The sequence below is a fragment of the Apiospora phragmitis genome, assembly GCF_038363925.1.
Source record: "Apiospora phragmitis strain CBS 135458 chromosome Unknown utg000002l:1.0-5516284.0:1.0-5523493.0, whole genome shotgun sequence".
In the NCBI taxonomy this organism is placed as follows: domain Eukaryota; kingdom Fungi; phylum Ascomycota; class Sordariomycetes; order Amphisphaeriales; family Apiosporaceae; genus Apiospora; species Apiospora phragmitis.
The window spans coordinates 2,289,689-2,317,141 of NW_027117400.1; the positions used below are offsets into that span (position 1 = coordinate 2,289,689).

At 53.5% G+C, this 27,453-nt stretch overlaps 11 protein-coding genes across 11 annotated transcripts; 4 read left to right on the forward strand and 7 right to left on the reverse strand.

The window, feature by feature from the left end:
• Positions 1 to 259: 259 nt before the first annotated feature.
• PG994_001541 (uncharacterized protein) lies at positions 260 to 1,789 on the forward strand (the record flags this gene model as incomplete). Its single annotated transcript, XM_066852950.1, has 1 exon — positions 260 to 1,789. One exon carries the CDS (start codon positions 260 to 262, stop codon positions 1,787 to 1,789), a length of 1,530 nt encoding a protein of 509 aa, XP_066721091.1.
• A 741-nt stretch (positions 1,790 to 2,530) lies between these two features.
• PG994_001542 (dimethylaniline monooxygenase) lies at positions 2,531 to 3,689 on the reverse strand (the record flags this gene model as incomplete). The annotated part of the gene is made up of 3 exons (XM_066852951.1): positions 2,531 to 2,699; positions 2,819 to 3,023; positions 3,308 to 3,689. 3 exons carry the CDS (start codon positions 3,687 to 3,689, stop codon positions 2,531 to 2,533), a joined length of 756 nt encoding a protein of 251 aa, XP_066721092.1.
• A 282-nt stretch (positions 3,690 to 3,971) lies between these two features.
• PG994_001543 (bifunctional chorismate synthase/riboflavin reductase aro2) lies at positions 3,972 to 5,225 on the reverse strand (the record flags this gene model as incomplete). The annotated part of the gene is made up of 1 exon (XM_066852952.1): positions 3,972 to 5,225. One exon carries the CDS (start codon positions 5,223 to 5,225, stop codon positions 3,972 to 3,974), a length of 1,254 nt encoding a protein of 417 aa, XP_066721093.1.
• Positions 5,226 to 5,514: 289 nt separating this feature from the next.
• On the forward strand, positions 5,515 to 7,209 carry PG994_001544 (lipoyltransferase and lipoate-protein ligase- variant 2; the record flags this gene model as incomplete). Its single annotated transcript, XM_066852953.1, has 4 exons — positions 5,515 to 5,520; positions 5,917 to 6,756; positions 6,863 to 6,970; positions 7,036 to 7,209. 4 exons carry the CDS (start codon positions 5,515 to 5,517, stop codon positions 7,207 to 7,209), a joined length of 1,128 nt encoding a protein of 375 aa, XP_066721094.1.
• An 861-nt stretch (positions 7,210 to 8,070) lies between these two features.
• On the reverse strand, positions 8,071 to 8,886 carry PG994_001545 (uncharacterized protein; the record flags this gene model as incomplete). The annotated part of the gene is made up of 1 exon (XM_066852954.1): positions 8,071 to 8,886. The coding sequence occupies one exon, from the start codon at positions 8,884 to 8,886 to the stop codon at positions 8,071 to 8,073; it is 816 nt and encodes a 271-aa protein (XP_066721095.1).
• A 424-nt stretch (positions 8,887 to 9,310) lies between these two features.
• Positions 9,311 to 9,673, reverse strand: PG994_001546 (uncharacterized protein; the record flags this gene model as incomplete). Its single annotated transcript, XM_066852955.1, has 1 exon — positions 9,311 to 9,673. One exon carries the CDS (start codon positions 9,671 to 9,673, stop codon positions 9,311 to 9,313), a length of 363 nt encoding a protein of 120 aa, XP_066721096.1.
• A 1,427-nt stretch (positions 9,674 to 11,100) lies between these two features.
• On the reverse strand, positions 11,101 to 13,539 carry PG994_001547 (pre-mRNA-splicing factor ATP-dependent RNA helicase prp43; the record flags this gene model as incomplete). Its single annotated transcript, XM_066852956.1, has 5 exons — positions 11,101 to 11,220; positions 11,276 to 12,031; positions 12,214 to 12,498; positions 12,561 to 13,143; positions 13,211 to 13,539. The coding sequence occupies 5 exons, from the start codon at positions 13,537 to 13,539 to the stop codon at positions 11,101 to 11,103; spliced, it is 2,073 nt and encodes a 690-aa protein (XP_066721097.1).
• A 976-nt stretch (positions 13,540 to 14,515) lies between these two features.
• Positions 14,516 to 19,603, reverse strand: PG994_001548 (uncharacterized protein; the record flags this gene model as incomplete). Its single annotated transcript, XM_066852957.1, has 5 exons — positions 14,516 to 14,713; positions 14,762 to 15,788; positions 15,837 to 17,069; positions 17,127 to 19,144; positions 19,229 to 19,603. The coding sequence occupies 5 exons, from the start codon at positions 19,601 to 19,603 to the stop codon at positions 14,516 to 14,518; spliced, it is 4,851 nt and encodes a 1,616-aa protein (XP_066721098.1).
• A 1,049-nt stretch (positions 19,604 to 20,652) lies between these two features.
• On the forward strand, positions 20,653 to 21,088 carry PG994_001549 (uncharacterized protein; the record flags this gene model as incomplete). Its single annotated transcript, XM_066852958.1, has 4 exons — positions 20,653 to 20,748; positions 20,817 to 20,848; positions 20,918 to 20,999; positions 21,062 to 21,088. The coding sequence occupies 4 exons, from the start codon at positions 20,653 to 20,655 to the stop codon at positions 21,086 to 21,088; spliced, it is 237 nt and encodes a 78-aa protein (XP_066721099.1).
• Positions 21,089 to 22,215: 1,127 nt separating this feature from the next.
• PG994_001550 (uncharacterized protein) lies at positions 22,216 to 23,795 on the forward strand (the record flags this gene model as incomplete). The annotated part of the gene is made up of 6 exons (XM_066852959.1): positions 22,216 to 22,391; positions 22,463 to 22,490; positions 22,545 to 23,091; positions 23,151 to 23,356; positions 23,425 to 23,544; positions 23,601 to 23,795. The coding sequence occupies 6 exons, from the start codon at positions 22,216 to 22,218 to the stop codon at positions 23,793 to 23,795; spliced, it is 1,272 nt and encodes a 423-aa protein (XP_066721100.1).
• Positions 23,796 to 24,490: 695 nt separating this feature from the next.
• Positions 24,491 to 27,320, reverse strand: PG994_001551 (Aminopeptidase 2; the record flags this gene model as incomplete). The annotated part of the gene is made up of 3 exons (XM_066852960.1): positions 24,491 to 25,106; positions 25,183 to 27,123; positions 27,214 to 27,320. 3 exons carry the CDS (start codon positions 27,318 to 27,320, stop codon positions 24,491 to 24,493), a joined length of 2,664 nt encoding a protein of 887 aa, XP_066721101.1.
• Positions 27,321 to 27,453: the final 133 nt, after the last annotated feature.

Consider the following 27,453-nt stretch of genomic DNA (forward strand, 5'->3'; position numbering starts at 1 on the left):
TCTATTGCTGTACTGATATTCTCCTCTTCATGTTCAGTCCTACGCCTGCCTGTGGAAAAGAGACGGCAAAGCATTTTTGATTGAATCCAAATCCAGCCAGCCGACTCGCTTGCTCACTGCCTGTCAGTCGGTATCAATCAACCAACATTGCGCAATAGCCACCGGCGCGCCACCAAGCCCCCCTGCTCCTCCTTCTGAGCACTTAACCCAACGGTCATGTTGTCGTTGTTGTTACTTCGCTAGTTGTCTCGTACTGGTCATGTTGGTGAGACCTCTCCCGGGCCGGCTCGTATCGATGCTGTCCCGGTATATCGCCGTAATCCTGGCGGCTCTGCTCGTCTTCTATGTCGTACGCGAGCCCGTCGGTGTGGCCGTCTCGCATCTCCACGGCCACCGTGATGCTGCAGACGGTGGCGCCGCCTCCAACGAGGCCAAAACGCCCAACGTTCTTCCCTTCGTCGGGCCTGGCCAGTCAAGGGTAGTACCCGGCGCCGCCGCGAAACCGGAGGGCCAGACTCCCATGGCAGATGAGATTCCTCCGTACAAAAAAGTGTATAAGCCCGAGCCCAAGAAGTTCGAGGCCATTCAGGACCCCTTCCCATGGCTGACCCACAACAACAAGATGCCGCCCGTGTTGGACAACAACTTGCCTCCGGAGCCGCATGTGCCCGAGCCCACGCCACTCTTCATCGGCTTCACGAGGAATTGGCCCATGTTGCTGCAGTGTGTTTCCAGTTACATCGCGGCCGGATGGCCACCTGGCGACATCCATATCGTAGAGAACACGGGTACTTTCCGGTCTAACAAGGACCAGGAGTTGACTTTACAAAACTCTTTCTTCATGAACCACACCCAATTAAACATACTCGGCGTCCATATTCTTCAGACGCCAACTCTTCTCAGCTTCGCCCAGCTGCAGAACTACTTCCTGCACACGGCGCTTCAGCGTGGGTGGCCGCACTTCTTCTGGGGCCATCAGGACGTACTGGTCTTCTCCGACGAGGAGGTACGTAAAAAGGACCGCGACCACGACCATGAGCAGGACCCCTATGCGACACTTTATGAGCGCGCCGTCGGCCTCATGCGCTATCTGGGTGGCGAGGACAAGCCGCCATGGGCCACGCACTTCTTCGCCTACGACCACCTCACGCTGGTCAACCGCGACGCCTACATCGATGTTGGCGCCTGGGACACACACATCCCCTTCTACGCGAGCGACTGCGACATGTACCTGCGCCTGCACTGGGCGGGTTATTGGCAGCCCCAGAGCGAAGCCGGGCTCATCTTTGACGTCTCGGCGCCGCTCGACGATGTGGGTGCCCTGTTCCGTTTTCCCGGTACCCACGCCACCTTCGCAGGCGGGCAAACGGGCCTTGACCCGACCCACACCATGTACGAGGCCGAACTAGAACGGGAGCGCGACCTATCGGCCTGGGTCGACCGCGAGGGTGAGACGTTCCAGCACCTCGTTCACATTGCCCAGCGCATGCAGGACGCCAAGTGGGCCGACTCAGGCATCTTCCGCAACACCTGGCAGGCCCGCCAGCGCGGCGGGCACGAGGAGCCCTTCTACCGCGACCCCGACGGCTTTTCGGCCGGGCTCGACACCATAATCGAGGCCGGGCGGCGCGTATTCGCGGACAAGTGGGGACACCGCGGCTGCGATCTGCTGGACCTTGGCATCGAGGCCGAGGATGCGTGGCGCTTGGAGCGCGACTGGGATATTAGCGAGGGACCCGGAAGTGAGGGCGGATCCTGGGGAAAGGACTGGATGGGTGGTGGTGATTAAAAGGGGGCTGAGCGCTGGTGTTGCGTGTCTATGTATCTCTCTTTCTCTCTATGTGCTTTTGTCCCTATCTCCCTTTTGTATATATGCGTGTATGTATGGATTTGTAAGATGGGAAGGAGTTATAAGGGTCATGATTTTCCACCTGCTTAACATGGGCGGGTTTGGCTGTTATGTTTAGAATAGAGATACCTGGCTCGGGTTAAGGGCTTCCATTTATGATGATCAACTGCTATGTGTACCCAACATCTAGCGATATGATTTAACTGAGCTTTACTCTGACGAGTTTTTTTTACGAGGACATCTGGTGTTAACAATGTGGGCCATTCAAGTGTAAGCATTTTCTTATTTGAACCCCAGTTGTTTCGGACGACGGTGTTCGATGACATATATGCCTCTGGTCACATTTCTAGCTGTGGGTAACTTAGAGTGGCAGAGGCTTACCCGGGGGAAAGCAGGGGGTTGAAATCACAAGCCGGCGTGTGCTCCCAATTCTCACCCATTGCTTCCTCACTTAGCAATCGGTCTATACTGGCACGGATGGGGCATATAGGCTCTGATTTGTATCCTTGATGGACCTTCTGAGAAAGGGGAAATAGCTCGACTCAATAATAACCTAATGAACTTGAACTCTGTTTATACTAACTGTTCCTTAGAAAACTTTCTTTATACGCAAACTCCTTTGACGAAGTCCCAAGCGTACATGCCCAAGCTCATGGCGCCGAAGCCCACAAACGGCACGAGCTAGTACCAGAAGAAGAAGACGAATCCGCCGAGGCGCAAGGTGACGTCGAAAAGCTCGCCGCGCATGATCTCGAGGGCGACCGGGCGGTAGGCGAAGCTCCTGTTCGTTATGCTTGTTGCTTTCTCCATCCTCCTCGGCGTCGTCGCCGTCGTGGCGGCGGTGGGCCCACTGCATGAGACGGAGAGCCCAGAGCTGCGCCTACAGCTCTGCCAGGGGCGGGATGGCGCCGAGGTTGGGACGGACGAAGCCGATGTAGCCGACGGTGATATCGTCGGAGCAATAGACACCACGAAACGTCGGCCTGATCCAGGGTGGGCTGGAACTTCTCGTCCAGGAAGGGGAAGGTGCGATCGTAGCCGGTGCAGCAGACGACAACGGTAGGCTTATACTTTATGTTCTTGGCCTCCTCGTATTTGGGGCGGCCCGTGTCGGGAAAGACCCAGGTGCCATCGTCGCGGACACGGGTGGGCGGGGGCGACCTGGATCCGCTTGCTGCCGACGTCCTCGATAGGGATCTGGCTTATGAACGCGCGGGTGCGTTGCTAGACCGTTTCTTGCGCCAATGTAAGGCATCACTCTGACGGACTTGACAATGAAAGACTGTGGTACTTGTGTGCCAAAGACTGTCGGCTCAGGTATTTTCTGCGGAACAACACACAGGGCATGGTTTGTTGCCGTGTCTCTCCTTTTGTGCTACGCCGCCATCTGCCAAACCTTACAAAGAGCCGAGTTTGACAGGTGGTACAAAAAGGGGGGCGACATCATGGAAAACTTACTTTCGGTGCTACGAAGAACCCATTCTTGTGATACAGCATCACAGATTCCACGCCCGAAGTGGTCACGGCGAGGTGCGCGATGTCCATGGCGGTATCGCCCGCACCGAGGATGGCGACATGGGGATTGCAGGTGGTCCCCCTGGATAAAGAAGTCCTGGCGTGTCTTGACCTCGGAGGAGGGCAGAACCCGGCTGCACTGGTAGATGCCAGGGATGCGCGACTCGGCAGGCTGGTTGTCTCGAGGCCGTTGCAGATGGCCACGGCGTCCAAAGTGGTGATCCACCCCCTGGCCGTTGCGGTGCTCGACGGTCAGGGTGTGGCCGTTCTGGTGAGGCGGCTGGGGTCCGCTGACCTTGACGATCTTGGACGCCGAGGCGGACATGCTTGGCTAGATTGAACCTCCCGCAGTAGTGGCGCAGGTACGCGACATATTTCTTGGGAGTTACAAAGTCCGCAGCGTCTGGCCCGGCCGCGGATCCCTCTATCACCCCTGGACCGATGAATCCAGCCCACGTACATGCAAAGTCTTCGAACTTGTTTTATTGTCACGTAATGGAAAAAATAAGAGCAGGTAGATATAAGCCATTGGAACGCATCGTCACCGCTACACTTTTGCCGCAGACTTCTTTCGAAACCATGACTCCTTTTTGTTTTATTTACTACACTACTGGGTCATCGACACACCGTTATCGGACGGCTGCATCGTCTTGTTGTTAGAGGGAAGCTGCCTCACCGCCTCATGCCGGCCCATCTGCTGCAGAAGCGCATCTATGACTACCAGCGCTGACATGGCCTCTACAATAGCCACCGCTCTCGGCACCACGCAGGGATCGTGCCGTCCCTTGGCGGCCAGGATGCCCTCCTTGTCACCGTCGTAGGTCGCCGTGGTCTGGGCCTGGCCGATCGTGGCCGGCGGCTTGAAGGCCACACGGAAGTAGATCGGGGCGCCGTTGGTGATGCCGCCCTGGATTCCTCCCGAGTTGTTCGTTTTGGTCGTGAGCTTGGGCCGCGGAATGCCGTTCCGCGCGGCGCCAGACTCGGGAGCCGCCGTCTCGACCGAACGAATAAAGGGATCATTGTGGATGGAGCCCGGGACTTCGCAACCGCCAAAGCCGGAGCCGACCTCGAAGCCCTTGGTGGCGGGTATGCTCAGCATGGCGTGGGCCAGCATGGCCTCGATCTTGTCGAAGCAAGGCTCTCCGAGACCGCTGGGGACGTTCTTGATGACGCATGTCACCGTACCGCCGATGCTGTCCTCGCGTTCTTTGTACTCGGCGATCAAGTCGGCCATCTTCTCTGACGCCTCCTCGTTGGGGCATCGTACAGGCAGGAACTTGTCCACCGTCTCGCGGTTGATCGTCTCGAGCAGCTTAAGGAACTCGGGGTTCTGGCTCGGAGTTGGGCATTCGGCCGTAGGAGGGAACATGTGCACGTTGCCGACGGACGTGACGAAGGCAGTGATCTCAATGCCGTAGGCGAGCTTGAGGTACTTCTCGGCGACGGCACCAGCGGCAACACGGCCAATGGTCTCGCGAGCGGAAGCCCTGCCGCCACCACTGCTGGCTCTTATGCCGTACTTCTCTTGGTAGGTATAGTCGGCGTGGCTGGGTCGGGGGAACATATCCATGGTCTGGTTTCCGTAGTCCTTGGGCCGTTGATCTTCGTTCTGGACGATCATGCAGATGGGGCTTCCCAAGGTTCTGCCGTTCTCGGTTCCTGACTGGATCGCGACCCGGTCCTTCTCGTTGCGCGGCGTCGTAATGCTGGACTGACCGGGTCGACGACGGGTCATCTGCGGCTGGACATCCTGTTCGGTCAACTCCATACCTGGCGGGCAGCCATCGATTATACAACCGACGGATTGGCAGTGCGACTCGCCATAGGTAGTCACCCTAAAAAGTTGGCCAAAGGTCGACATGTTGGGTGGTGTTGCTGCCGTATTCTTGTCCTGGATGGTTTGAAATAGTGGCGTGGGATTGGCGACTTGCAGAGTATATTAAAAAGTATCAACAAGGACCGATCTTCGGGGACAGTGAGAATTTTGGGAGTCATGGAGGGGTCGAAAAAGGTCGTCCGATTGACCAATTGAATGCCCCACCAAACCCAACTGTAGCCCGTCATTAACCAAAGCCCTCCTTCCAAGTTACTGGAATCGCAAGGGTCTTCGCTAGCCTAACCTTATACCCATGTCCACTAGAAAAACCAGCATGCAGGTAAGCGGTAAGCGGTAAGCGTTTACACGGTTACGCCAATAGGATACCGCGGTATCGACATGCCAAAGTCGACGCAAAAGGAATCAGATTGAATATATCCCTTACCTTCCACATCGGGGTCTTTCCCAGTGGATTATATATGGACTGACAACTGCCGATTCCGCTAGTCAACCTAGTCATGCAATAAGATCGTTCCACATGAAGACCTATCTGTAGCCATACTGTACTGTAGCAGCCAGACTACTCAACCGGCCTACCAAGTGGCTCTCCGGAGCTGGAGAGGCAGATGGCTTCGGCAACCCGGACGCTCGTCCGGAGCCGCCACTTGCTGCTGCAACGCACCACTCCCCCATCATCATCACTATCATCACCAAGGCAGAAATGGTGCATAAGTAGCAACCTCTATTCTCCCGCCTGGCTATCACCACACCGGCGCCACTTCTCCGCCGAGGCGGTCGCACACCGACCAACCGGGTTCAGATCTACGTCTCGCGCAGCCACGACCCCTATCTCAACCTGTCCTTTGAGCACTACCTCCTGCAGAAGTCGCACCCGGACTCGGTCGTGCTGCTTCTCTACACCAACCGGCCCTGTGTTGTCATCGGCCGCAACCAGAACCCCTGGCTCGAGGTCGGAATCGGCGCCCTGAACCAGCCGGCGCTCCTGGCGCCGCCCGTGCCTCGAGAAGCGGATGACCATGACCACGAGGAGGCGCTGGGCGTGCAGCTGGTGCGCCGTCGCTCCGGCGGCGGCACCGTCTTCCACGACCTCAGCAACGTCAACTACAGCGTGCTCTGCCCGCCCGCCGCCTTCGACCGCGACCGGCACGCTCTGATGGTGGTGCGAGCGCTGCGGACCCTAGGCGTGTCGACGGCGCGTCTCAACGAGCGGCACGACATCGTCCTGGATGAGAGGGACGCGACGTTCAAGGTGTCGGGGTCGGCCTACAAGCTGACGCGCCTGCGCTCGCTGCACCACGGCACCTGCCTGCTGTCGACGCCGAACCTGGACCGCGTCGGCCGCTTCCTGCGCTCGCCCGCCGCGCCCTACATGAAGGCCCGCGGCGTCGACAGCGTGCGCTCGCGCATCCGCAACGTGGGCGTCGGCAACGCGGCCTTCGAGGAGGCCGTCGTCGCCGAGTTCGGCGCCATGTACGGCAACGTCGACGTCGAAACCATCGCGACGCGCGACATGAAGAAGATCCCCGAGGTTATGCGCGGGTATGAAGAACTCAAGGTGAGTTTTTGAGTCCACCACTTTCGACTTTCTTCTTCTTCTCCTTCTGGAGGCTTCTCTTCATGCACAACAAGCAACGCGCTAACACACCGTAAAACCTAAAAAGTCGCTGGACTGGATATACAAGCAGACGCCCCAGTTTACGTTCTCAACGCGCCCTACCGAGGACGACCCCAGGCCAAGACCGCCGCTGCCGGACTATCTACCCAAGGATGTATGTTGAACTATCCTATGCTATACCCCTTCATGCATATCTTTGATTAACTGAATACCGCGTAGTTTGACTTGAGTATCACTGCCCGTCATGGACAGATTACGGAGGCAAAGGGAGCAGGCGTTGAAATAGCTGCCTTGGACTCGGTCTATTTACACAAAGTAGGCGACTGGCGTGCTCTCATTGGCGAGTCTGCTGGATCATGGCTTAATGAAATGTTTGGTGTTCGACCCAACTAGAGAACATAACGTTGTAATGCCTGGTGTGTGTAAGATTTGGTGCTCAGCATGTATAGAATATGTATGCATAGAATCTAGAGGTTTTTCTTGTACTATAGATGAGGTGGCGAGAGGTTGGGAATAGCGAATGCACATAAAGATTATGCTGCTGCTGCCGTTGCTGCCGAACCACCCACAAAATATGTTTAGATGATACATATTGATTCCATCCACATTGAATCTGCTCGAACTGCCTATATAGACTCGAGATGGGAGCACTGTGGTGCATCCCAGTAGACCGCCGTGATCATACGATGCCCTCCATCCGCCAGGGCTTTAGTCACCCGGAGCTTGTGAAGGGCGTCTGCTTCGATCTAGCCATCTACATAACTCCCTATCATACAAGTCATAGCCACTTTACAACCGATCCTCTCGGAAAGTAGCAAGTCCCTAGAGTCCATCTCAAAAACCCTTTGACGCCTGAAGCAGAGTCTGGTATTGACCAAAGAAGAATAAAAGAAGTACAAGTTAAAAAATATAGATATAAAAATAAAAGTAAGAAACCATGTTTTGTACAGACCAGCCGCTCCCAGAACAGATGCAACAAAAAAGACATCGAACCCTGTTTGACGAAGACCAAGAATGAGAACAACCCAAAACAACCAGTGCTATGCGTGAGAGAAACCAAGGCAATCTAGCCGCTTGTATATAAATAAACATTGAAAAATATTTTGGAGCCCAGGCTCCATTGCTCCCGCCACAACGTCTAGGCTGCGACGGGAGATGGCAAGTGCAAAGGAAAGCACGGGGACAAATGGAAATGGGGTATCATAAGTAACAGAAAAGGAGAATATTCGCACGCATCATCTAAAGAAAAGATCGCTAGACCGCGGAGTCGTTGCCGAGACGGCCGGGGTAGACCGGACTATTCAGGATCGGGAACTCGTCATCCTGGTCCTTTATCGTCATCGTCGCCGTCGCCGTCGACTTCTTCCTCGTCGTCATCCGCCTCAGGCTCTGCCGGCTCATCCGCACGACGAAGGTGGAGAAGTCGGGCCAGGAGCTGTTGCGCGTGTGGGCGGCCTTCGGCTTGCCAATTTCCTGGAGCTTAAACGTCATCCCGTCCTCCTCGGTGCAGGGGCTCAGGCACGCGTCCTCCAGGTTGGGATACGGAGAGGTGGTGACCGGGGCCACCTTGTGGCTGCTTTCGCCCCCGCCGCCTCCGATGCTCGGCGTAAATGTCCGTGACGACGACGACGATGCCGCCGCCACGGTGGTATTCCCCTGGCGCCGTCGTCTCCGCAGGCATTTGCAGGCAAATGTCTCGAAAATCGTGTCCCGGAATGTCTTGGTCGTACCGAAGACGACAAACACCACGAAGCTCGCCGCGCACCCGGGCATGAAGAGAAGGAAGTCGAGTCTCGCCCGGCTTGCGCTCAGGTCTGCACTGTCCCCCAATTTGGCGATGTTCTTCATCGACGAGAGCTGGAACATGATCTGGACGACCTCGAAAAAGCTGAGACAAAAGAATCCGATGGTAAAGCGGATCATCAACCAATTGTCGTAGATGCTCTTGCGCTCCGTCACGGCGCTGTCAATGGTGGGTTGGCTGAGACTTAAAGACGCCGATTGTGTGGATTTCCCGTAGCGTACGTTCCAGGTCATGAGATGGCGCTTTGTATGAATATATTTGCCCATGATCAGTAACAGAGCGAGAGCCCCGAAAACAGGGCTAAGTAATACTATCAAGTAGTTAGCGGAAAGCACTTCCTGGCGGGACATGAGGAGGCAGGCAATAGCTCACGGTTGATATTGGCAACAAGCAGAAAGGCCCAGGGAGAAGCCCGGATGGCGTCAAGTTGCAGCAGGCTGATTAAAACTATAGGTAAGGTGACTGCCACAATCTTGGCCGATATGTTTGTTGATGGCCCAATCCTCTTCAGAAATGCCATGTCAGACCACCCATAGATAGAATGTGTTAAAGCCACTGCCCTGCAAAAGTATGTGAGCCACGCCTGTCTTTCCGGGCCGACTGAGCGAAGAGAGTAACACATACCAACACAAAGCGACTAGTGCCTCAACGTTGTAGGAATAATATTCTAGCAGCAAGTTAGGATACCGGTCAGGGAGACCAAGGAGGGCCAAGGAGGGCAGCTGGTGGCAACGTACGGACGAAGAAAAGAGCTAGATCCAGTCCGGTTGAAGGACCTGCAACTGCCACCACGATACTACCGTGGTTGGCGGCGGCGGTGTTGTATTGGTCGATCTTGATGTTTCTCCAGTCCACGATGGTGTGTATTTGCTGGATGATGCTGGCAAGGGTGCTGAGGAAGGTGAAGTAGCCAAGCATGGCGACATAGGAGCCTCGTTCGCGGTGTACCCAGACCAGCCAGATGAGCAGGAGACTGAACAGCAGGCAGACGATGGAATATGCAAGAACGCCAGCGGCAACGGGGATCACCTCGGGAAGTAGCAGCGCCCCCATTTCGAGTTGAACCCAATGATCAATGTCATGAGGCAGGAGTCGGTTGCAGTGGTGATGGAGAAGACGAAGGACGCGCGAGGACCAACGGATGGGGACGATATATTGGACAGACGGGATGCTTGCCGTTATTTTGTCCCAAGGTTGCAAAATGATGTCGTCTAGTGCTCTAGTGATTGCTCTAGCCCTCGATCGGGATGCCTTGAGATGGCAGACTAAACCGGGGACCAGCCCGTCGTCGTCTCATCCCATGTAGCAAAGAAGCCAGGCATCCTGGGTGCGATCTGGAAATTTGGAGGAGCAATGAGCATGAATCTTGGATTGCAAGGGTGCGAGAAACCACGAACCAGTAGGTTAAATACTGCATTTGGCTGTAGTGCCAGAGCGCTGCAGGTACTCTGCCGACGGTGGCAAGACGATCGGTGGAGAGGCTCCATCTGGGCCCATCTGGGAGGTGAATAGGCTCGGGATGCCATGATGGGAATGGCGCCACGAGGAGGGCACGAGGTCCGTCGGCCTGTCAGAACCTGTCTCGATGGTAATAGATAAAGTATCACGGCCCTGAAGAGGCTGATGTTTCAAGAGTGGTAGCGTCCGGGGCTACTCTGCTACTAGCCCAGTCCACAATGGAGACGCCAGCCGGGATGTTGGCCATGCGCGATCATGGAACATGCGTCCGAGGCGTCTCATTCGCCGCTCCCACCCTCGAGGAAACGGGGAAACTTTCCGCCTGCGCAACCAAGCATTCGGGTGCAAAACAGATCAAACATCGGCAATCGATCAGTTGGCACCTTTCTAGAATGCCAGAATCGAGGCTGAATCATGTTGGGTGACATCTTGTTTTTTCTTCTTTCTACTCCCATTTCTACCTATTAATAGCTGGTCAACTCCGTCTGCACCACGCCCAGAGGCCCGCAAAATGTCCATGTTTCATGATATAGCACAGCACAGACACTTTGTTGTGACAGCTGTGTGCCGATGCCGACCATGCAACCGTCTATCGCTTCTTCGCCTGTTGCTAGCAGCTCTGATGCAGCTTTGCTATCTGTGCGCCGGCAAGGAAATGCCATGCAAGTACTTATTGTATGAAAAGTCTTCCCGTGCGATGCTGCTGCTGAACATCCCTTTTGCCAAGACAAGCCCACCTCGTCGGACCAAGATGCAGTCCAGTCTAGTCCAGTCCAGTCCCACTTTACCGATGAGGCTCATCAGTCCGAGGTTTAGCAGTCTGTAACCGTCTGTGCCCGCGGTGCTCTCATCAGTGCCATTCTTTCGAAAGGTGAAATTGGGGACCCAGTCGCTTTGCTAGATTGCATTGTCTAGTTCCCGGCCGTAGTGAATGGCTTCAACTCTAGCTTGGTATAGCGCGTCGTTCGCTTGCTAGATGAGATGCGAGGATCCCCGTGTCTCAAAACCCACTACATCGGCTCTCAACGCGTTGCTTTCATAGCAGCCCGCCGTCGCATCCTCTCTTGAACGCCCTTGAGGGCCGCTTTCACGTCTGTCTGACCATCCCATGTCGAGATATCGTAGTATGTTGGTGCAATGTCCTAAACGTAATAGTTAGCATGCAATTTGAAAGGTCAGATGGGCTGATGCACTGACCAAGAGCCACTCTGGCTTGATACCAGTAACTGTACGGATGTACTGTTTGGTAGTGAGGACAAACTCGTTGTAGAGTACCCACTCGTAGTCAGTCTGCAAAACCGTGCTGGGGTGAAGCATGACAGCCTGGTTATTATCCTTCATTGTGCGGTAGATCTTTCCGTTGCCTTCTCTCTTGGCAACTTGCATGAAGAAACCAGCAACGAGAGCACGCCGGATGTTGGCGTAATAATTCTTGTCGTTGTAATCAGTGCCGACGAGCTCGACCTCGTGGGTTTCCATGATGCGCCTGAGCTGGGTGCGGACGTTGTCGGCACTTTTGAGATGACGATGCGAGAGGTAGTGTTGATGGCACCATTGCTTGACGTCCTCGCCGCGGCCCTCGGCACCCTTGAACGCATGGTAGACGTTCAGCATGGTCAGATGATCGCCGTCAGGGTGTCGGAATTGGTTCTTCATCTCATCGGCTTCTCGACGACGGTTTGCAGGCCGCACGAAGATGTTGGGTACCGACAATAGGGATGTAATGGAAAGAATCTCGTTGGAACAGTAAAACTCGGGACTGGAGATCAGCATGACGGCCAATGCAGGATCCAGAGGGAACTCGGACGCCATGCTACCAAGCTGAGTCAACTCTCCCTCATCATCGAGACAGGCTAAGTAGTTGAGTTCTTCGAGAGCTCGCATCATGGTCTCGGGCGCAGGAGGGTCCATCAGATCGAAATGGACGAGATCCTCAACTCCAAGCTTCTTCAACTCCAAAACGGTGTTGGCAAGATTAGACCGAAGGATCTCAGGTATGTTTGCTCAATAAGCTCGTCCTTGAACGCTTTCTCCGTGTATAGGCGGAAGCATTTTCCAGGCTTCGTTCGACCGGCACGACCGGCACGCTGCTGCGCCGATGCCTTGGAAATGGCCGACACCAAGAGAGACTCGACACGAATACGAGGATTATAGATCTTCTGCTTGCTGAAGCCCGGGTCCACGACGTAAACAATACCGTCAATGGTCAGAGACGTCTCAGCAATGTTCGTCGAAATGATACACTTTCGTCCCGGCTTGCCACCCTTCTTCAAGGGCTTCGGGGCAGGATCGAAGATCTTCTGTTGCTGGTGAGGCGGTAATGTACCGTAAAGCGGGTAGACCATCATAGGTCCACAGTCTGCCTCCCTGATCATGTCATCCACTTCCAACGAGATCTTGCGGCACGTATCCTCAATCTCCTCTTCACCAGTCAGGAAGAGCAGGATATCGCTTTCGGGTTCGGAAGCGTTATTTGCAGCACGGTTCGGATGGCAGCCTCGACGTAATCCTTTTCGGCTTCCGGGGTGTAGTATATCTCGACGGGATGGGTTCGACCAGGAACGGCCAGAAGAGGGGCCTCGTAGAAGTACTTTTGGAACTTTTGAGCATCCAGAGTTGCAGACATGACAATAATTTTAAGGTCAGACCGGCGCTGTGCCAGCTGTTTCAAGAGAGCCATTAGGATATCCGTGGCCAGAGTACGTTCGTGGGCCTCATCGAGGATGATGCAACTGTAACGCGACATCATATGGTCATGCATGGCCTCTCGGAGCAGCATACCATCGGTCATGTACTTGAGGACCGTTTTCGGGCCTGTCTTGTCTTCGAATCTGATGCTATAGCCGACCTCTTCTCCAAGTGTTACGTCAAGCTCGTCGGCTACACGTTGAGCAACTGACATGGCAGCCACTCGTCGAGGTTGCGTACAGGCAACGAGCTTGTTGTTCAGCTGAGGGAGCTCGTCGTACAGGACGTACTGGGGGATTTGAGTCGTCTTTCCAGAACCGGTTTCACCGACAAAGACGAGGATCTGCGATTTGTGGTACATTTCGAGGAACTCCTTCCTGTTTCACAAAAGGTTTGTTAGTCGTGTCCTGAGATTGCAATTTTGGGGCAGTTGATATTGCCTACCTTTGCTTGTGGACGGGTAGATCCCTTCTGGACTTGAGAATGTTGAAGTACTGGGGAGAATGAGGCTCGCCGGTGAAAGGGTTGTTATCGTCCTCTTCGGCCTTTGCAGCCTGCTCCGCAGTGGTGGCCCGTCGCTCGAAGTCGGCAAAGGGCGAGCCCTTGGGCAAGCGATCGTTATACCTCGAGACGTTTTCCATGGTGTTGTTCTCTTGCTTCATGTGGGCCAAGTAGGGGTTGTTGGCGATGTCTTCTTCTTTCTTGACTCGTTTGGCAGAAACCTCGTCTTTTTCCGAGCCGAGTCGTTTTCTGTCAGCGGAATCACCAGCCATGGTGATGAAGGCGTGGTGGTTTTGATTTGTGTGTGTTGTGTGGTAAGGCTGGTCGAGTCGGCTGCTAAACTTTCCAGGTGCTCGAATGGACAAGAAGACTGCGATAACAAAAAAATAATTGACTGCGCGATGCGATTGATGTAAGGAAGGCCCCGCGCTAACGCGTAAAAGGTGGATCCCTCAGAAGGTGGGTAGTACCTGCCAATTCGTATCGAATACCACATTTGACGATAGTCCCCTTTTGGCTTGCTTACCTACCAGCTACCTATGTACCTTACCTACCCAAGTAGGTAACCCTATGTCAAGGTTCTACATGTGTTATGATCCAGCTGATTCAGCTGATCCGGCATGGACAAGAATATCAAGATTTGCATCTTCGGAATCATCACGAGTCATCAATCCATACATATCTGATGTGAAGCAGCACCTCTGCGCCGTCGCTTTTATTTGGTGTCATATTACAAGATCCCCACTGCTCCATCAGTGTCACCCATGATTTCCCTATCTCCTATGTAACTTCTGAGGGGGACATCCCATGCGTTTTGTGTAATATACAGGGTATAGTGGAAACCCCCAGCCCTTATTCGCCTTCCGTAAGCAACTCGAAATGAAGGGAGAGAAAGGAAAAGAAAAATGCAACATATGAAGCGCATCCTTTGGACCTCGGCATATACCAAGCAGGAAGGAGAGCCACTGAAGGCGGAATAGACTCTATGCTGCATAGTGAAAGCACTGTTGTTGGGTGGCGCAGAAATAAGCCACTGCCAGTTCATCCTTAAAACGCCTGGCCCCTCTTGGGAACACCGAACGAAATCAAAGAGAAACAACAAAATCAAGAATGCTTCGTATGTCATTCCATGTCCGTGGCTTTCATCCAAAAGCGTTTGCTTCCTGACCTCGGTTCATTAATCCGTGAAGTTGTCATCGTAACCCCACTATTGGGACTTCATAGCGTTGCCCAGGGTGAACCAACGCTTCAACGCGCAAAGTCCGAGCCGCTTGCTCTCCGAGCATTCATAATTATATCTTCTACGAGCGCCTGAGACTCTTCTGGGACCTCAGGAAAGCCTCTCGAGCTCTGCGGAACTGGCGGTGGAGACATCGGGGACTTCATTGCCGGATGCTCCGCTGTAGGGCCTTGGTGCGCACGAGCTGTCGTCGATTCGGGCTGTGGCTATCAGTCTCGCATTCAATCCGAATGTCGCAGAGGTGGCTCACTTACAGTGCGAATTTGGTGGCCCAAATTTTGCAAAGATTGTGGAGGACCGGGGCTCTTAACAGGAGGCATGCCCGTTGGCTGGGTTTCGGTCGATTGTGACATCCTGTCCGGCTGCGAAGCCTTCTGTATCTGCTCCCATGGCCGAGGAGGAGGGATGAACGTCTGTCTGGGGGCTGCCGGTTGTACTTGAGTGCTGGCGTGGGGCGGGTATGATGTCGTCGTCTGGTAGCCATCGCCAATCTGAGCAGAGGGGTTGGGGCCCGGGCTTGCGCTGTTGGGGACAGCAGAGAAAAAGCTGGGTGAGCTTCTGTGAGAGTACGGGTCTTGGGCATGCATTTGCGGCTGCTGAGACGGTGCTTGTTGAGTCGGTAAGGCTGCCAAAGTACTGGGTTGAGTCGCTTGTAGGTACGCTTGCCCAGTCGGCTGACCATGCATGGAAGGTTGTTGAGCTTGCGGCAACCCTGGAATACAGTGTGGGATATAGGTTTGTTCCGCTTGCGAGTATTGTGTAGCTTGTGGTATTCTCTGCGACTGTGTATAGGCGGGCGGCGAGCTCTCCATCGGTGCCTGGGTTTGTGCATGTGCCGGTGGCTGTTGTTGCTTTCTTTGCAACATAGCTGCGTAATGTGAACGAATTGCAGGATGCAATTGAGCAGCTATAGAGGTAGGATCCCACGACCCATTGGGAGTGCGTAGGCCGCTCTGTCCGGAAGTTGTTGCATCATCGTCTCCGGCACCTGCTGATGGTAACTGGTAATTTGCAGGATGCTGGGCCGTATGGTAATTTACTGCTGCTCCGGACGCATTGTGCGCCGGGTAAGATTGAGAAAGACCAGGAGTGATTGAAGAACCCTGTCCATTTGATGGCTCATAACGGGTTCCCATGGGTGTCGCCGAGTTGCCAGTGGGCTGCCGCTGCATAGTGAATAAAGCTTCTGGACTCTTCATCAAATGCGCTCTCAAGCTACCCTCGTACCCATTCGTGAAACCTCCCCAAGGTGCATAAGGAGTCCGATACTTAGTCGAGTCCCTACAGGATTAGTACAATAACGACATCTGAGAGAAATTCACAACTCACCTATTGTGATGGACTTGGAAAAATGCATACTTCTGTACGACGCTTGGAGGCGCAGGTCTCGTGATAGGCGGGAGCTTGCCGACCTGAGGAGGCCCGGGTATACCCTGACTCGATGCCGAGGATGACGGTCTTATCGCCGAAGACGTCATCGGAGTGTTCAGGGATTTCGCAGAAGCGGTGGACAAAGATCTTGCCCTAGCCTGTGCCTGAAACAACTGCCCGTTCTGTGGCGATGGAGAAGGCCCAAGATCGGGGGGTTGCATAAAGCCGAAGCTGAATGGTGAGCTTGAATTAAAATCATATCGAGCGGAGGCATACGTAGATGATGAGGTTCTGAACCGCGGGTCTGAACCGAATGGCAATGACTTGTTTCGAGAATGGGCTGCCTGATGCGTGCTCTTGGGCAGTTGCATGGACCTCGGTGTGTCCTGAGGCGTGTAGGCAGGCTTCGCAGGCGCAGATTGTGGGGTATACGAGTGACCAGCAGGTGATGGTACAGTCGGCTGTGGTGTTGGCGGCACTGTGGCTTGTGGAGCTGATTGCGGCGTCGTATACGGCTTCGGTGTCGGCTGTTGAGGATAAGGAGGCCCCGCGCTCGGTTGCGGTGTATGTGGTGGCGGCTGGTATGATGAGTAAACCGCAAAGGTAGATGTTGAAGTAGGAAAAGGTCTTCCATTGGGTATGAAACTCTGGTTCGTATACGGGATATGGGCATTCGGATTGGCCAACGGTGGTACCGGTTTCTTTGGCTTGTACTGGTAAGGCTTCTCAGACCGACCATTTGCTGAAGCTTGTCCTTGCTGGAGTGGGTATGTGGGCGTGTACGATTTCCGCGGTTGGGATGCAGGCGGCGCGAGTGGTTTCGGGATGGTCTCCAGGAAGTTGCTCTTGTAATTGTGCGCCGGCTTCTTAGGGTCATCCGTGTACTGAGCCCGAGCCTCGGTAGACGTCCTCCCCAGATAATACCAGATCTGATTCTCTTTGCTGAGGTCAACCTTGGTCTGCGCTTTGTTAGTGCAGTCCGTAGTATTATGAAATTCGGCCCATGTGCAGCCTTCCACGAAAGGCTCATCTGCCCGGGGTAGTTCCTCGGTTGCCAGCTTAGTTGCTTTAATCTCGGCTTTTGCCTTCCGAGAAGTTGGCATTGGAATAGCGTTCGGTGATGATTTGGGTAGATGGTAGTCCGCGGCATCCGGTAGTAGGAGCCATTTCCACTCGACTTCGACTCGATCACTGATCATTGTTAGCTGTGGGGGTTCAATGTTACTGTAAGTTTTGTAGGCTTCGCACCCATTGGGTATAATTTCCATGAGCAATGTTTGTTCGTCATGTCGGTTCTCCACCACAGCACCGGCAAAGATTTCGCCTCTGTAATACTGTAGTTGTGCAATATCTCCGCGTTTGAGGGCGGCAGCCGCCTTCCGAGTCTTCGGACAGTCCTCCAGTGCTGGGCCGTCCAGCTTCCTGTCCCTCTTCGTTCGGTGAAACCGGCAGCTAAACTCGAATGCTTGCTCTTTGTACTCTGTGCCATCCTCGCTGAAGATAGGAACATTGCCCTCTTCGACGAAGGCGCCTGCTGCAGCAGCACAGGTGGCATGGTAGGACCGCGCGCACTTTCTCTGCGAGCACTGCACACAAGCACCGCGTTTCGATCGACAGTAAAGGCACTTGAGCTCCAGACGAGCCTTGCTGATGTTTGCAACATTGGCAACGACTTCGTTGCCATCAACTGTTTCGATCCAGGTCTCGGCTCCATAAAGGGCACACATACGGTGGGCTTTACGACCATCGTCCGTGGGTAGAAGCTCTGCATCGAGTAAATTGTTGGGGCACAAACAGCAGGGCGGTTCGACTTGCGTCTTGGCCCGTACACGCAGGCGGATCTTCTTGGCTTTCCTGTCGCCTTTGTCTTTGAGTGTTCGTTTGCGCTTACGACCGGGCTGCTTGATTTTAACCGCGTGCGATTGTGACGCAGCCAGATCTGTCTCGTCCTCATCTTCATCTTCCTCTTCGTCGTCCTCATCATCTTCAGTCTCTTCATAATCCGTCTCTTCTCCACGCAGTTTGCGCTCAATCTCGTACACATCTACCCAGACGCTGTCCTGAGCCTGGGCACACTCGCACCGCTTCGCGATTTTACCCATAGGCAGCCAGGAGTCGAGTGCGAAGTTGACGGCCTCGGCGCAGTTGTAGCCAAGATTGTACCCGGAATGGTAGCCATAGGGATAGGTTACCACGAATTCCCCAGGATACGAGACGCACTTGTTGACTTTGATGTTGAAGTACTGTTGAAGGTGGTTTGGAGAGATCAAAAAGGCCTTGTGACGGAGAAACTGATCGCAGGCCTTCGCATCGGTTGGCCAGATACTCTTCATAGCAGCTTCGAACCGGCGGGCATCTCCTTGAGAGATGCTGTACCACTGTTTGGGGGCACCGAAGTGGAGGTAGTTGATGCTGTACAGATCTACGTCTTCCAGGTGCCATGCGAAAGTGGCCTTCCACATGCCCAGATAGAGATACGCAGTATTGACACCAGGGACTTTGGTACCCAGCACATCCAAAAGATTTGGAAGCTTGTTGAGATTCCATGCCGTCGTGTCTTCCGGGAATAATGTGCCGGGCAAATCGGCGCCATACAGTGGAGCTGCGTAGGTGAGGGTTTTCCAGTATATCCTCTCGAGCTCTTCGCACCTTTCGGGTGTGTAGTCCGAGATGTCCATGCGATAATCCCAATCCTTGAAGGCTTCTTCGTCGATTCTGGCCGAAGCTTCGCGTTTGGCATACTTCCTTCGCGCGGAAGTGGACTGCGTTTTGGCTTTGGCTTGTCTACTTCCTCCCATTCTCCCAACCATAGGGACTGGCTCGTCGTCCTCGTCCATTTCTGCACCGGGGTCTTTCTCCACGGATTCGAGCACACCCTCACTCGGCTTCGGCGACATGGGCGTCATTGGACGATCTTCTTCATCTGCGTTGTCTTCTTTGATAATGCTTCTTCGTGTTCTGCCCCTGGTGTTCCTACCGCGGCCGCGCGAACCTGACGCCGTGGTGGTCCTGGGTTTCGGAGGCGCCTGGGCGCGGCGCTCGCCTCGTCTCGCCGGGGGCTGATGCTCGCTTTGGTCGCATAGCTGGCGCCATTGTGGAAGGTTATAGGACCGCTGGTGCAGAATGTTTACTTGTCGATAAGTGCCGTTGGATCCCATGATGTCTTGTTTAATGGGTTCCCGAACCCGCACCTGCTTTACCATGTCGTGCAGCTCCGGGAGCTCATTCTTCCACTCATCGGGGGGATAACCTTGACGATTCCAGATCTCATGCCGTACGAATCAATCTTGGTCATCTACATGGCATGGGTTAGCCTCAACATACGTTCATCAGAAAGAAACTCAACATACAAATTTCTTGAAGTCCTTGAATTGATGCATGGTCGGTCTGAAAACCGGAACAGTGCCGGACCATTCTGCTGGATTGACTTCGCCGATGTCATCTTCTTCTTCCTGCGCTGGTGCGTGTGGTTCCTCCTTCTTGACTTCTTCTTCGCCTGTAGTTGAGGTGGGAGCCGTGGGTGGGCGTTGAATTTCGGGTTCGTCTAGGTCGCTCAACTCAGAGTCGTCGCTTCCGTCCAGTTTCATGGCATTGTTGCTATCGGGAGGTGAATGGAGACCAAGGTGAGGTTTTGGTGAATGCTTTTCCGCAGTGTTGGTAGATGCACTTGCGACTTCAATTTGGGGCTGCTCCGGCGCCGACTGGGCCATCGCTTCAACTGACATCTTGTAAGCCACTACATGCGATCAGTGCACATAGAAATTCGGGCGATCATTGGGCGACCGTGGTGGCGTTGCGTGAGAGAGACAGAGAGCGTTGTCGCAACGGGGATTAACGAGTGAAATGGGAGTCGGTTTAAGGTGGGATGGAGCGTGAGTGGAGTCGGTTATTCTCCGGTGGACCTGCTGTGAATGGGCACAACAAGCAGGTACGTAAAACAATAGCAGATAGGAAATCGAATGATCTTCCCGGGGTTTTTACGATGGAAGAAAGCAAAAGTTGAAGACTTTAGTTTCCTCTCATCGTTGGGACGCCGAGGATGTATAGTAGGTAGTAGGTTAGGAAAGTTACCATGGCTGTTTTTCGCCGGTCAGTAACTAACTGAAGTGGAGATTTGTCTCATGGGCTAATTGTCGAACGATTTTGAATGACGGCACCTGCACCTATCCGTACTTGTAGTATCTCCATGGATGACAATCGGATACATAAGAGGACAGTACATCGAGTGCGCATATCATCTACTACATAAACCCATTAATGGTATGTAGATCATTCCACTACTAAGTGATCATTATTGGATAATCCAGTCACAGTTATTCATCACAATCGGTATACGCGCTGCATGTCTGTACATCTACGAACTTAATAAAATCCGTTCATGAGATTACGTACATATTTATATTTCCCTGCATCTAAAGACATCGGCATAATTCTTTGGTTCGCTAGGTATTTGTGACATTGTACTCGTATTGATCAATAGGATCGGGTGGCCTGTGTTTCTGACCATTTGTATTGGTTCAAATCCGCACTTTATCTCTGAGGTCGGTGGTTACGGATTCCTTTTCGATTAAGACGCCGTTGGAAGTTGATTGATACAGGCTGTCAACGAGCAAGCACGGTGATGCTGAAATGGCCCAAGCTTGAGTCCACCTACCCCACGATGGCCTTTTGCGGCTGAAGCGCAACTACACACCTGCCAGCCTGCGCAACTACAATCTCGCGTCCCCCCAAGCATACCTAAGCTGCACCCAACCCCCAGGGTATAAAACGAATCATGGCGCCGGGTCAGAAGTTGTATCCCAGAGCGACTGTTCGAAAGATCGTAAAGGCGCATTCGAAGTGCAACGTGAGCAAGAATGTCGATGTTATGGTGAGTTAGCTGCAAGCTTCCGAGACGCGTTTTGGAGCATGGATTCTAACAACAGGTGTTTGCGATAGGTTTTCCTCGACTATGTTCTGTTCATGCAATCGTACGAAAAAAATATCTTGCTATCGCTAACATCCGAAACACAAAAAACCCAACTAACCATGTGTTGCAGGCTCATGAAAGAGGCTGCCATCGACTCGAAGCAAGCAGGCGAACGCGGTGTTAGCGCCAAGAGCATCAAGAAGGTGACGGCTGTAAGTTAGCAAGATGGCAAGCATCCCGTATCACGCACGAAGTAACCAACACACAACCACAGGACACGCTTGCGAAATTCAAGGGTTGAAGACTGCAAGGAAAACAAGAGAGCAAGCACGCCGACAAAACCACATTCGAGCATATATGATCATCCGACTACTGCCCTTCGGCTCTGAATTGCCATACCATAGGGTAGGGACCGCGGGTCGAGGCAACGCAAGCTGCGACGGCTATCGCCAGGGCAATAAAGCGACAACATCAAGCCACCCCCAAAATCAACACCTGGGTCCTACAAGGATGTAATTTCAGGGGATGTGAGGAATTGCAGCTCTATCAACGATCATGTCCTTAAATAAATAAAAAACTCCGGATTCCTGGTTGGATGGTTCCAGTGCGGCTCGGGTCCCGCTATAAGCTTGATACATATGTGACGGAGCAAGGGCGGGGCTGTCGCGTGCTTCCTGAAGTGGAGAAGTCTTAGTTGCGGGCGGGAATGCAAGAGACCACCTGGCTTATAGAAGTCTGTGGCATCAAATTGACAAACGGGCGTCTGAATGAATGCAATCATTACCTATATATGCGTAAATAAGTTATGTTGCATCTTTACTGCCAGTGAGAAATAGGTGCCTTAAGAAAGCTTAGGGGCACTGGTTGCATCTGAGAGACTGATTGATTACCTACTGCTTGAACACTTGTTCCACGAGCAATGCAGTCATCGGGAGCCTTGTTGCAGCAGCAGATGCCGTTTTTGAATGACTGCCGGGGGGTGTTTAGCGTGTCCTAAGCATTGGGTTGGCATCCTAGAGCAGCAGAGCTCCAAACAGCAGCTGCTGCCAGGGACCAATCTAAGATCTTGAATCTCGAGACCAAACACCAAAGCTCTTTGCGTCCCAAAAAATTCTACAATCTCACTTCCGGAACCTACACAATTCGTAGAACCTGTACAACAACCTGCATTCTTCTTCCCGACCACCCAAGTCCTAGTATTTTAAGAGCAACCCTCTTATTGTGAGACAGTCCCTCAATACAACTCCAGGTAAACCTCTACCTAGACTCACCACCTTTGGTTTGCGATCCAAATTTCCATCCTCAACCCACGCCCTACCCAGCTCGGCCCTTCCCCCAACCAGAACAAACGGTTGTGTACACGTCTAGCACTTGAGCGACACCACTGCCTCCTGCCCCGACCAACAGATCCTCCATACATCCCCGAAAATGCCTTCTTCCGCCGTGCAGAACCCCGTGGGTCCCACAGAGTCCAAGTCCGCCAAGAAGAAGAAGGCCGCCGCCGCCGCTCAGCGCACCGATTCTCCTGCTCCTAGCCCCTCCGCCCCCATTTCCGTGTCTGGTGATGATGCCAACGAGAGCCCTTATGTTCGTGAGCTGCAGAAGTAAGTCTTGCCTTGCTACGTCTTTTGCCGGTGGGTGGGCGGCCTTGAAAACTGACTCGCTGGCCTTTCAGGAATATCCGCAACATCAACAAGAAGATCGTGAGTTAACCCCCAATTACTCTACCAACACTCTGGATACCTGTCAGGTCAAAGCTAATTCTCGTCTCCAAGTCCAATGTCACCAAGACCCATGCGCTGATCGAGCAGCACAAAGACAAGTCCCTTGAGGAGATGGTCGCTGCTAAGATCATCAACGCCGATCAAAAATCCCAAGTCCTCAAGAAACCTCAGCTCGAGTCTCAGCTCGCCCAAGTGGAAGAGCAGCTTGCCCAGTACAAGAAGGTAGACGAGGAGTACCGAACTAAGAGTGCGGCGGATAAGGCCAAGGTCGAGAAGGACTTGACGGAGAGACTGGAGAAGGAAAAGGCCGATGCCTTGGTAGCCGCCACCGAAAAAGCTGCCGCCGACATCAAGAAAGTACAACACGACAGCCTGCTGGTCCTCACCCAATTCCTGCGATTGGCCGCCGCCAGACGATCCGAGGATGCTGATGCCACTGCCGACGAGAATATGGCTCTGGAGGGTGTCCTGCTGAACGTTTACTCGGGTGATGAGAACGCTGTTGCCACTATGATGAAGCTGATCGAGGGTTCAGAGGAGAAGACTAGAAGCGTCAGTGGTGACGAGCTGCAAACTTCTTGTATGTCCGCAGGCACAGATGCCTTCTTCTCTCGCGTTCCATTACTAACATGTTCATAGTCGCCCAGGTCAAGGCTGCATCCGCCGCGCATGTTCAAGTCTTCGCTGCGGCTGAGGATCCGGTTCCCGAAGCCACCGAGGCCACGGCCGATGCTCCTGTATCCGATCCTACAGTAACCCATGCTGGTCTCACTGAAATCGAGGACACGGAGACTTCAGCTCCTTTGGCGAATGGACATAACGAGCCCATTCCAATGCCAGCATCAGTGACGAAGCTGCAAACGCTGCCGCGGAATTTCAATGGGATAACACGAATGATATGAGTGCTTCTCAGGAAGACTGGGTCAAGGTGCCCCGAGACCCTACGGAGACAGACACCGGCTTGACTGCCACACCCGCAGCCTCTGGTCCTGTCCAGTCATGGGCTGATGATCAGCCCGAGAATCCGCCCGAGGTAAATCTCTCCCCGATTGCCTAGCTCATGTCGCATAATACTAACATGTGCACTAGACCACTGCCGCTCAAGCAGACGATGGTTTCCAATCGGTCCAGCGCAACCGGCCTCGAGGTCAAGGCGAAGGTGGCGAGCATCGCGGCGGACGCCGAGGAGGACGGGGTGACTATCGTGGTCGCGGCCGAGGCGAGGGCGGCCGAGGACGAGGTCGCTACAATGATCGACGTGGCGGTGGAAAGCCATCATCATAGATGGCCTCCACAAGTTCCACTGGCCGTGATAACAGCGGGTCCTCCGCAAGTTGGTCGCACCAGAGTTAACTGGTAGAACCGGTAACATGGCATATCCGAGGAGAAAAGTGAGCTTCTTGGTTGGAGGATGTATCCCTATACGAACCTCCGGTCGTGACACCAGAACAGGATGGGGTTGGTTCTGATCAAATCGCTAACAGAGATCGGACTGGAATCCCTCCATTCCAGGAATTTGGCAGCTAAATGTAATATCACCACTGTGCCGTACCGGTACTAACTAAACCTTATGGCCCCTCCCTGACCGTTGTTGTGCATGTGGACATTTACTCGTGTAAGTACGGTATGATGCTGTACGGTGCCGCTTCTGCCTCGTATGCTATCCTCCAGGTTTCCCTAAAAAGAAGCCTTGTTCGACCCTGGTAAAGATCCTGAGAAACTAGTCGAGTTACGGGGCCTTTCCCATAGAGTCAATGGTAAAATGAGGATAATCTACAAGAACCAAGCGGAGAAAATAAAAGCCAGTCATTAAGATTTTTTTTGGTAGGATAGGAGCCTATCACGTCATCGTGGTGATGTAGCGAATTAAAACGGTTCACAATGTGCCTATTAAAAAGTGACTGAAGTTACAGCGATCTGGCTAGAACAGTGTCATTCCCCAACTTGCCACAATAGCCGACCCCGTGATTTCTTAGATTTTAGGACAAGTATCCGTTGGCCCCGAGGAACTCCTTCAGGACCTCAGCATCTCTCTGGCGGTAAGCCGCGCGTCCGCGGATGGCGTCCTTGACCTGCTCCAACGACCGGTCGAACGCGGCCGTGTCCTTGCCCTTGAAGAAGGCGTCGATCTCGTCGAGGTACTTGGCGTCGGTGAACTTCTTGAGCGAGAGGCGGACGAAGCGGTCCAGCACCACCGGGTTGGCCATCTTGGTGCTGACCTGGTCCCAGTTCTCCTTCATGAACTGCCACTGGATGGCGCGGCCCTTGGAGTTGCCGGCCAGCGCCGTGCTCAGGTAGTGCATGTCGCCGCTGGGGATAGAGTCGGAAGCGGCTGCCGGAGGCGACAGGTTGAATAGGAAGGGGATACACTGGTTCTTGAGGATCTCGACGTCGCCAATTTGCCCGATGGATGAAAGGCACATTTCTCTGCCGTCGACCGAAGTAGTCGTCTCCCACTCCTTCTTCAAAGCTGCGAAAGCCTCGGCGGGAGCGCGTTTGACACCAGCACGGTAAACGACGCTACGCAGATCGGGGCTCAGAACAATGCCTTCATTTTTCCACGCCTCGAATAGCTGCGTTGCCTTCTCCAATACCCTTCATTCGAACCTGTTAGCATGCGCGTCACAATATAACAAATCGTGCCATAGAATGGCATTGGATTGAAACTTACTTTGTGTGTCCATTGACCACAGCTGTCAACAAGAGACGCTTTCGCAGCAATCCTGTTAGGAAATCCTCCCCGGCGGCGGGCTCCCACCCAACCCTTTCAATCGCGTCGTTGATGAGTTTCAGGGTGAAGTTCTCCAGGCCCTTCTTGATCTCATCGTTGTCGCTGAAGACAGACTTGACGGACCCGAGAGTGTTCAGTGCCTGGTTCCACACGATCTGGCTCGTTTCGGCTCCAAACCCTTGGAGGAATGCCAACAGAGCTGGAGTCGTGCCGTAACCAGCAGAAGCAAGATCCCTTGCCGAGCCAAGTGTAGCCACCTTGTCCTCGACAGTGAGCTTCTCCAGTTGGGTGCCGAGCTTTGCCAATCGAGCAGGCGGATAGTTTGTTCGGTAAAAGCCAAACCCGTTGTGGTTCAGCTTATAGAAATCGTCGTCAATGTCTCGGAATGTTTCTTCCTTGGTGGTTAAGGCAAGACTCTGTACCTCCTGAGTGCCGACCTTGCCCTGCAAACCAACAGGTACCCACCAGGTAGTTTCATCTTCCTCAGGTTTCACGTCCCCAGTAGACAAGAATCGTGACTGTTTCACACTGATCTGGCCCGGCTCCTCGGCGACGGTGAGCAACGGGAAACCAATCTTCTGTGTCCAGTTGGACATCAATGAGGCAACATCAGTCCCAGTAGCCTCAGCCAATCCAGCCCACAGTGCCTCTGTCTTGGCATTGCCATAGGCATGTTTCTTGAGATAGATAGATACACCCTTCAGGAACTGTTTCTCTCCTACATGGTTTGCCAGCATTCTCAAAGTCGAACAACCCTTGCAGTAGCTGATTGCGTCGAAGATCTGGTTCACGTCAAGGGCGTCCTGCACCGGGACATAGATAGGATGGGAAGCGCGAATCGAGTCAAGCTGGAAAGCCGACTCCATCCCATCACCGACAAATTTGGCCCAGACATTCCAGTCGGGATGGAACTCGTTGACAGCATACCATCCTACCCATGTAGCAAAACTCTCGTTCAACCACAGCTCATCCCACCAGTCCATTGTTACCAGGTTTCCGAACCATTGGTGGGCAAGTTCGTGTGCCACGACGTAGGCAATGCGCATCTTATAAGCCGCATCCGAGGTTTTCTCGTCAAATAGAACTGCCGTGGTCCTGTAAGTCACGAGTCCCCAGTTCTCCATTGCTCCGTGTGTGAATTCGTGAACTGCAACAAGATCGGCCTTGGGGAGAGGATAGTCAATATCGAAAACCTTCGAGAATAAGTCGATAGTCTTGGGAGCATGCTCCAGAGCCCATCTGCCCTGTTCCTTGAGGCCTCGAGTGGTATAGACACGGACAGGGATCTGTTTGCCATTGTAGCGGCGCTCGGTGTGACTTTCAACATACTCGAAATCGCCCAGGGCCCAAGCCAAGAGATAGGTGCTCATCACCGGGGTCCGTTCGAAAGTAACCTTCTGGAGGCCTTCTCCAGTCTTGGTAACACTCTTGACGGGCATATTGGACAATGCCACCTGGTCCTCAGGCACCTCGATGTCAAAGTCAAAGGTAGCCTTGAGGCGAGGCTCATCGAAACAGGGAAATGCACGTCGAGCATCGCAGGCCTCGAACTGAGTGCTGAGCATGTAGTGAAACTGGTCATCCCTTGGGACTGAAGCAGCTGCAGGTACCACAGGCTTGTACTTGCTTCTATAGAAGCCAGCCATATCGTTATTCAAGATGCCCTCGAAAGCTATCTCCAGGGATGCCTTGTTAGTCGGTGGGATCTCCTGAGCGAAGCTCAAGGTAGCGCGTTGTTTCTTCTCATCATAGCTGAATTTGGAAGTCTCCAAAGTCTGCGTAGCCTTGGTGTGCGAGACAGTCAACTTGGCGGACGAGAGCTTGAGCTCCAAGGCATTGATGACAACATCCTTGGTCGGCTCAAGGACTTCTACATCGATACTGATGGATAATTAGCATGCGAGGAGATAATCAAAGTCTTTGGCGAGGGCAATGCTTGATCGACGAATCAAGACAAATGGTGCAATCTACTTACATGACTTTTCCTCGGTAAGTCCAGTTCTTGAAATCCAGGCAGAGAGAGACAGGTCATAGTGGGATGGCTTGATAGCCGGGGGCAAGGTATCTCGGTCCGTCATAATGAAAGAAGGAATAATGGGCGAACACTGAGCCCTCGTTGAGATGGAGAAATGTCGTCGAGATATAGCGGCAGTCCCCAGTGCTGAAGACGAGCGGTAGGGCAATTTGGAATACGGGCTGGCGCCAGTCAAT